Consider the following 9,183-nt stretch of genomic DNA (forward strand, 5'->3'; position numbering starts at 1 on the left):
TTAAGAAATGTGCAGAAGTTATAGACTATACGCTAAAATTTGTCTTTTTAAATATTTCAATTTAAAACCTTTTTTAAAATTTGTTTAAATTTTTATTTTTAAATAAATTTGTTTTTTAACTTATTGATAACTTTCATAAAATTGAAGCATTGAAAAAACTTTAAGACAGTTAATTCCCGGTAAGTCATAATTATAATTTATACAAAATGCTTTCCGAAATAAAATTAAAAAAAAAGAAGATTTTTTTGTTAAAGCTAACTGAAAATGTCATAAAATAACAACTAAAGAAGAAATTAAACTAATTTTTGATTTATTTGCGAGAAAAATCTTTGTTAAATTAATCTTGCATCTTGGATGACAATACAAAGACATAAAATTTTAAATAAAAACGTTTTCAAACTTAATAACAAAGGTTTTCAACTAAAAAATTAGCCCCCCCCCCCCCCCAACAAAAAAAAAAGTATTTAATATATCAACACGTGCTTTTTTGCAAGCCACACAACAAAGTTCAATAACCTCCGTTCAACAAAGTGATTGCTATATTTTTCGGATTTAAATCTTTTAACAAAAACTTTTTCTATTTATTTCATGCACCACCGTTTTTTCCATCACTGAAAATTACTTGCTTTCACCTTTTCAAAGTCCATCCAATTGTCTCCTTACATCACCTTAACGTAGTGAGCCGATCTTAGGGCCGTCAGCATGGATTTTCTAACAGCTGTATGAACACTAATTCCTTAGCAAAATGTTTCAAGCTGTATTAAATTTACTTTTGTTAAATTTCTTATTAAGTTTATGATAAATTAACCTTACATTGGTTTTTACTTGATAAAATAAGACTGTTTTCGCGCTTGTTTTTTTGTTGTTGTTTTTTTTTTACATTCCAGATCTTCTTTAACGTTGGGTGCCACCCGTTATTTTAAACACTTTCAGAGTATTTCTGACAAAATTCTTTGGTATTTTAAATCTTCTTGCCATTTCTCTTTTACTAATCATAGAAACATCCTATGTACCATATTCATACTTGTTAATTTTCTTGCTTTGCTTGCAACTTTTCATTTCTATGTATATTAACTTTTAGATCTTTTCAAAATATTTAAAAAGGTTCTTATTGACTAAACTAAACTGATCATATGCAATTTTATGCAATCTTTTAACATGTTTTTAGTGCTTGTCATAGGCTACTTTTGCATTTTTAATATTATATCAGGGAAATGACTTAAAGGAAAAAGGCAAAAAAATTTATTTTCCAAAGTGTGAGAGCTGTTTGAAACTTTTTATGGTCATTATGACCATTAATGGTCATTATGACCAAGAAAAGTTTCTAGAAATGGCTTTCTAGAAATACCGACCAAAGAACACCAAGAAAAATTTCCAGAAATATGGTCATAACTTTCAAACACAAAGAAATTAGTAAAATTTAAAATCTACGCTTAATCATTTGTTATAACCATATTAACATCTACGCTTAAAATCTACATTAAAATCTACGCTTAATCATTTGTTATAACCATGGTAACATACAAAGATTTGGAGTTTGCTTCACGTCTAAAAGTTTTCAAACAACAAGTGCACCTGCTTGGTCTGAGAAAAAACCTTACAAAAGTAATTAACCTTAGATACTTATGTAAGTAGCCATACATAAGTATCTAAAACTTTGTAAATAAACAAGTGATTAGCGAAGGACTGATGACTCCAAATGATTAATAAATGACAAGTACTAAAAACTAAATAGTTTTATGCACAGATTTCAAATTCGTAAAATGTTAAGGGTATTGCAGTTCTTGTATTGAGCCATTATCTTTAATATATCTTTACTATAGTATTGAGCCGTTGTCTTTAATATCACTATATACTCTTTTTGTTGAGTTCAATTTTAACATCTTGGCTTTCAGCACGTATGTTAATAGTTTGACCTCTGATCATCCAGATGATCGATGATAGCTAGAAGAAAAATATTTGGTGTAAAATTTTTCCTGATCTCTATGCATAATTCAATGAAAATCTACATATTCACTAAGCAAAGCTTTGAGGGTACTCAAACCACTTGAGATCATCCACTTTGTCTTTATATAATTTTGTAGTCGCTTTATCGTTTTTTAGTTTTTGGCTCAATGTAGTTTAACTTATTTAAATCATTTTCATTTCAAAGGATAATAAGAAAAAAATAAAGTTTCAATTCATCAAGTTTTCTTTAAACTTGTTTACTTTTTTTTTTTTTTTTTTTTTTATTTGTTTACTTTGTTTTTAAAAAAAATCTTTTCAAATTTGAAATAAAAAAATTTAAAAATAGAATGCTCTTTTAACTTTTGAAACTCGTTTAGCGAAAATTTTCATTCACAGAAACGTCACTCCAAAATTTAGAAGCAAACTGGAGGTGTGTTCTACGTCACAAATCACAAGACTTTAATTTTCAATAGAAAAATATTAATATTTAATAAAAAAAATTTTAAGAATTAAATTATAAAAGAGGCATTTTTTAAATATAAATAATTTTCCCAAGCGTAAAAAATTAATAAAATATAAGCTGGATTCTTTTCAAATTTTTATTTATCGTTCAAATTGTTGGTTTTCAGATAGTACATACTTTAAAAACTCCAAGAAAAAAATATTTTCACCTAATCGAGTTGACTCATTCGTGCTCAAACTCTTTAGTTTATTCAAAGTTAGTTACCATACTTCTAAAAAGTTTGGGATATAAAAAGTTAGATCTTTTAATTAAACGAGGTTGCTATTTTATAAATTGAACATCATTCATAATTTATTTTTACGATTTCATTGAGACTCCCGATATGAAAGAACGCTATAAAAATCTAAAATTTAAATTCGCGTCCTTAGTAAAAATTAACCTATATGAAGACTGAAAAAAAATATTCAAATATAGCATTGAGTTTTTTTCAGACAGAAGTAAGCTAATAAAGTTCAAAGGTAAGAAATTGTTGTTGTAATTATGTTTCACAAAAAAAAATTGTAATAACATGGCAAAAAAAAAAAACAAGTCGATGATAAAGTTTAACATTTCATAACGTTTTTTTATATAAGCTATAGCTTATCTAAAATATTTTGAATTGCAGAGATAATAAAATTACAGAGATAATTTGAGATATGTTTCAATTTGAAATAGTTATTGTATAATAAATATTGAATATATTTTGATTTACTGTGTATATATATATATATATATATATATATATATATATATATATATATATATATATATATATATATATATATGTATATATATATATATATATATATATATATATATATATATATATATAGCTGCCTATTAATAGCCTTCACGCTGTGTTTTTTTAGCTAATGTTTTTTTTTATCTATCTCACCAACAAAAGCGTCAAAGAAAAAAGCTTTTAGTTTAGTTTAGCACAGAAGCGTTGTACAAAATTATTGAAGTTTATATTTTTTGATGCGAAAAACCGAAATTATAGGTTCTGACGCAGTTTGCGTAAAAAAAGTGAAACATCTTTGATATACTGTCATCTTAAGAAACTACGTTAAAAAATAATTTGTTAAAAAACAGTCCGGATATCGAAAAACTGTAATTTAGTAATAATTGCACTTTTTCATCACTCTGCAAAACAAATTAAAGGGAAATGCACTTTTATCACTCATTAAAACGCAGTCTTAACGTAAGTCAAATTACGAGTTTAAAATTGTTTTTTGTTTGCGTCATGAGTTGTTGTTTTTTTACTTAAATATAGAGGTAATAAAAGAAAAATAACTCATTCCTTTTGACCATAATCAATTCAAACTTAAAAAAGAAACGCTAGTTTTATTTTCGTCATAAAATTCACGATATTCCCTATCGTTTCGTACACTGATAAGTATATCGCTCTATCTATTTTTTAAACAATTTTTAAACGCGAGAAACAGATTTTGTTTAAGTATATTATTTAAACAATTTTATTTTTATTTTTTTGAATCTGTAATGTAATGTATTTTATTTGTATGCGTTTTTATTTTCTTTTTAGTTGTCAAAGCGAATCGCATTCAAAGAAATCTTTTGCAAACCAAATCTTCATTCAGAACTTCTGTATTTATAAAACCTCAAAAAGTTTTTATAAAAAGCTGAGAGATGCCCTCCAGTCATGGCTTACTGAGTGCTGGTGAAACAATAAGACTGAACGAACCGACTCCACCTGGAAGTATATGCAAAGATATAGATCGCAGTAACAGCGAACCATACATCAAACTCAAATGGTAGACTATTATTTGTCATCATAACAAAAGAAAAAAAAATTAAAAATTAATGAAAAAAGAGCTAACAAAATTTAAAGAAAAAAAAATTTTTTTTTAAATTTGTTAAAATTTTATTTTGTTTTTATTTAAAATTTATTTCATATTTTAAAATATTTTACATTTTAAAAAATTAACAGAACTAAATTGAAAAAAAAAAAAATTATCGTGTGATTTATTATTTAAAACTTTTTTAATTAAATCTTTTTTCAAAATTTCTTAATTAAAATGATAAAATTAGGCTATAGTAAAGAATTTTCTTTTTACAGCTTTCTACACTAGTTTTGTCTCTTAAATATTTGACATTTTTTTCAGTTTATTCAATGTTATGAAAAATCTTTTTCATGCTTGATAGAGAATAGAGTGTTTTTTCTCCTCTAATTTACAATAACTGTAACATTAACTATTGCTGCAAACTTGCTTCAAAAAAGTTTTCAACTTTTTATAAAGACACACTCGATTTCAAATTTTATTCTTCTCCCTAAAAATTTACCTTTTAGAATACAATGCTGGTAGAAACAAAAATGCGAGGTGAATCTTTTTGCATTAAACATCTATGGACATGAACTGCTAAAGCAATTTCAATCGACAAAACAAAACAAAAACAAACAAAAAAACAATAGCATGACGCGCATTTGGCATACTAGCTTAACCTTTTACCGTAATAAGCATTTTCTTTTAAAAAAATTTTAAGAGAAAACACTTGTTACAACTATTCGCAAGACATAGCACGTGAGACACTTGAAACGTGAGACATGTCACGGTTCCTGATCTTAATCTTAAATATATAATTCTTAAATAGTTTATATAATAAAATGATAAAATTAAGATTAATTAAGTAATTAATAATTAAATTGATAACTAAGTAAATGATATATTTATTTCTTATCGTTATGTTTTAATAAATAAAAAACTAACTGTACATTATTATGTACAATTAGTTTTTTATTTATTAAAACATAACGATTAGAAATAAATATATCATTTACTTATTAACTTATATTGGTAATTAATGAAGACTACATCGTAAAATAAAATATAATACTAAGTTTAAATTAAATTGATTAAATTTAGGTATGTAAAGGTTTGGAAACGAGATAAACTGATGATCTTTATTATTATTGGTGTTTTGTTGGGCTTTTTGGTTGGTCTTACGTGTAATAAATCAATTCAAAATCTTGAGGAACCTAAAAAATCTACACTTCTCACATTTCTTGGTTTTCCAGGTAACCATTAAAATTATAGTTTCTATAGTTGTTTTTTTTTTTTTGTTAAAAAAATTTATATCTAATATTCCTAAATTTATGATATCAATAATATACGCTATTTACTAGATTGCATCACCACTATTTTATTAGATGTTTATCAATTAAATTTATTAAAGTTTTCAATTTTGATGTCTGAACATTTTTGTGTGTAACATTTAGGTGAAATTTTAATGCGAATGTTAAAGATGCTTATTCTCCCTCTTATCGTTTCGAGTCTTATTGTTGGGCTCGCTGATCTAGATCAAAAGGCGTCTGGAAAAATTGGTAGGCGAGCCATTATCTATTATATGGTGACGACTTTAATAGCAGTCTTTTTAGGCATTACGCTGGTGGCTTTAATTAAACCTGGTATTGGAGTTGCGAGTTCTTCAGCAAAAAGTAATAAAGACGTTCGCGCGCTAGACTCATTTCTAGACTTAATTCGAAATTGTTTTCCTGAAAATCTCGTTCAAGCAACTTTTCAACAGTTTCAAACCAACGTCAAAGTAATCAAAGCAGACTTAAAAAGGCATGAAGTAAATTTTTCTGCACCAAAAAATTTAACTGATTATCTAAGAAAAACTTACGAGTTTAAAACATCGGAAGCTAACGGTACCAATATAACTTATTACGAAACATGGAGAGATATTAAAATTGCTGGTAGTGGTAATTTTTCTCCAGGAACAAATATTCTTGGTCTAGTTGTTTTTTCTATAGCTGTAGGTATAGTTTTGGGAAATATGGAAACTCGGGCAGAGGCGTTTGTTTCTTGGATGGCAACATTAAATGATGTTATTATGCAACTAGTTACCGTAGTAATGTGGTATTCACCTGTTGGAATTTGCAGCTTAGTTGCTGTTAAGTTTTCAGAAATGAACAATATTAGTGGAACATTTGAAAGTTTAGGCATGTACATGGCTACTGTAATAGTTGGATTAGTTATTCACTCATTTTTTATATTACCTACAATATATCTTATGGTAACAAGAGAAAACCCTCTTACATTTGTTAAAGGTAAGATTGTTAAATGTTTGAGTTTACTATTACTGAAATAAGTTTCAAAATAACTCTTTTCATTATAAACAAATATTTTTATTATAAAATAAATGATTCTGTATTCTAAAAGTTTGAATCCTGCTTGAAATTAAGATTTTATGTATTTATGTTATAAGGCCTTTTACATGTTTGACGTTGTACTGTTTGATGTAAAGTTAAATTTTCAATATGTATTTGAGACATTAGTGTAATTTAACAATTAATAAGTATAAAAGGTTGTTAATTTTTTTTCTATACTAAGAGCAGCAGAAATGGAAGAAGTTCCTTTTTTCTTTTTTTTTTAATATAATATTCTAAATTCTATTTTTTAGAGATTATTAAAAAAATTTTGTATACAGGTGTGCTACAGGCATTGATTACAGCATTTGGAACAAGCTCGAGCTCAGCGACATTACCTGTAACTTTTAAATGTCTTGAAGAAAATAACAAAATAGATAAAAGAATTACGCGTTTTGTACTGCCGGTTGGTGCAACAGTAAACATGGATGGTACGGCGCTTTACGAAGCTGTTGCTGCCATTTTCATTGCACAAGCTGCCGGCTTAGAACTAAGTATTGGGCAATATATCGCTGTAAGCGTGACCGCAACTTTAGCATCAATAGGAGCAGCAGGAATTCCACAAGCAGGTCTCGTCACAATGATGGTAGTTCTTCAAACTCTTGGTTTACCAGAAGACTCAGTCACTCTGATATTTGCTGTCGATTGGTTCCTAGACAGATTGAGAACAACAGTTAACGTATTGGGTTAGTAATGTTTTCTGTATTTTTTTTATCTTTATTTTCTGTATTTCGAATTGCTTCGTTTCTGGAATAAATTATTTAGTTTTAAATTATTTTTTAAAATTATTAATATTAAAAATAATTAGGTTCTTATATTTTTATGAATATAGTTATAAAATATTCTCAAGATTTTTTCAAATAAATTGCTCCTTTTATTTATATGATTCCTTGTTTAAATTACATCATAATTATATTAAATCTTAGGTGACGCTTTCGGTGCTGGTATTGTTGCTCACCTGTCACGCGCAGATTTAAGCGAGTCAGCAGAAGCTACATACCAAAGCGACAGAAGTGTTGCTGTTTAATAATCGTTTAGTTGTATAAACTATATACGATTTATTTTGTATAGAATTTATTTTGTAAATAGTTTACGACAAAATAGTTTAATATAATAATTCCGCATTTTTCTAGTTAACTTTATGCTATTTTTTCAATATTTTGCCAATCTTTATATAATCTATAATCCTTATTAAATTTATTTTGAAAAATGAACAATTTTTATTTGTAGCTTTCTACTACAAGTGATTTTAAATTACTAATTAAACTGAATTTTCTGTCAGAAAAAATAAATTAAAACGATTGAATGGAATATAATCTAATAAAGAACAATATAAATAAACAAAATAAATAAAAATATTGATAAAAAAAAACATAAAAAACTTGAATTTTGAAAAACGGTTATTTTATACAACGTTTTTCCTTGTAATTTTTAGCAAAAAGTTATAATTTTGCTGGAGACTGCTTTATTTGGTTTTAATAAATTTATGTATATAAATCTTTATATAATTTGTTAAAAGATTTTTAACTTTTTTGATATGTCAAGATGAAGTTTGAATATCCGTTTATGAATTAAACTTATTTTTAGATGTGTTTTCCTTATTGTTACGATTTTCTCAATAAAAAGGTGTATTTTCTCTTCTATTGCCTTTATCAACATTTTATAATATGAATTACTCTTGTCTATTGCGAATTTAAACTTTACGTTTGAAAAATTTTATGAGCCATAAAAAAAAGATCAACATAACTTCTCTAAATAAAAAGCCATAGATATCTTTACTTTAAATGGGTTTGATATATAAATATATGACGAAATGCTTAAATTTAGATTATATAGTTTGTAAATATTATAAATATTATAACGATGTGTTAAAATGTTGTGTAAATTTTTTTTTAATGTTGTTAAGCAGCTTAAAAACAGCCTTGTTTTTTCCAACAACAACAAAAAAACAAAAAAGTTTGCAAAGTTAGGGACCATAAACAAAAAAATGATGTTTACAAAATCTGAGATAGTAAATATTATTTTCAATGAATATTGCGCTTTTTTTAAAGGTGTTTACACATTGGTGAGCAAATTTATAGCAACCTTTTAAGGTTGCTATAAATTTTTAAACTTAAAAGTATGCTTTATATATTTTATGGTATATGGAATATGTTTTCTTTTGCTACATCTTGCTTTAAACCCAGATGTTTTAAAGCCTATTCTTGGGGTCACGTTTTCGTCACAAAACGTGCTTCCATATTGGATAGGGAAAAACATTGAACAAGCTCGTCAACGGGTTTTGTTTAGTACTTTCAGTATTTTAACGCAACGTTGACGACGAAAACGCTAAACGAAACATGTTAACAGCTTCTTTTTTTTATAAAACAATAAATATTTACCATTTTATAAAATTACATTATCTCAGAATAATATAATATAAAGGTTTTACAATATAGAAGTTTTACAACTGTTTATAGATACTTTCTATTTTTTTATTTTTTTTACTTATATTTTTTTGTGATTTTTGATTTTTTTTTTTTTTTTTTTGTATTTTTTATTTTTTTATTTCTGAGACGTTGTGCGG

At 26.1% G+C, this 9,183-nt stretch overlaps 1 protein-coding gene across 2 annotated transcripts; it reads left to right on the plus strand.

Moving 5' to 3' along the window:
- Positions 1–2,724: 2,724 nt before the first annotated feature.
- LOC136072089 (excitatory amino acid transporter 1-like) lies at positions 2,725–8,534 on the plus strand. 2 transcript variants are annotated; one of them, XM_065820344.1, is made up of 6 exons: positions 2,725–2,928; positions 3,993–4,221; positions 5,332–5,483; positions 5,685–6,518; positions 6,899–7,303; positions 7,544–8,534. In XM_065820344.1, the coding sequence occupies exons 2-6, from the start codon at positions 4,097–4,099 to the stop codon at positions 7,642–7,644; spliced, it is 1,617 nt and encodes a 538-aa protein (XP_065676416.1). In that variant the 5' UTR covers positions 2,725–2,928; positions 3,993–4,096; the 3' UTR covers positions 7,645–8,534. The 2 variants fall into 2 exon arrangements, with proteins under 2 accessions (XP_065676416.1, XP_065676417.1); XM_065820345.1 differs by lacking the exon at positions 2,725–2,928 and adding an exon at positions 3,712–3,845.
- The last annotated feature ends 649 nt before the right edge of the window (positions 8,535–9,183 follow it).

Source organism: Hydra vulgaris, chromosome 15 (genome assembly GCF_038396675.1).
Source record: "Hydra vulgaris chromosome 15, alternate assembly HydraT2T_AEP".
NCBI lineage: Eukaryota > Metazoa > Cnidaria > Hydrozoa > Anthoathecata > Hydridae > Hydra > Hydra vulgaris.

Bases quoted from the DNA above. Each gene is read 5' to 3' on its own strand.
- LOC136072089 (XM_065820344.1), top strand. From the start codon at position 4,097: ATGCCCTCCAGTCATGGCTTACTGAGTGCTGGTGAAACAATAAGACTG. The intron at 4,222-5,331 runs GTAGACTATTAT...GATTAAATTTAG, and splicing joins CCATACATCAAACTCAAATG to GTATGTAAAGGTTTGGAAAC. The intron at 5,484-5,684 runs GTAACCATTAAA...TGTAACATTTAG, and splicing joins CACATTTCTTGGTTTTCCAG to GTGAAATTTTAATGCGAATG.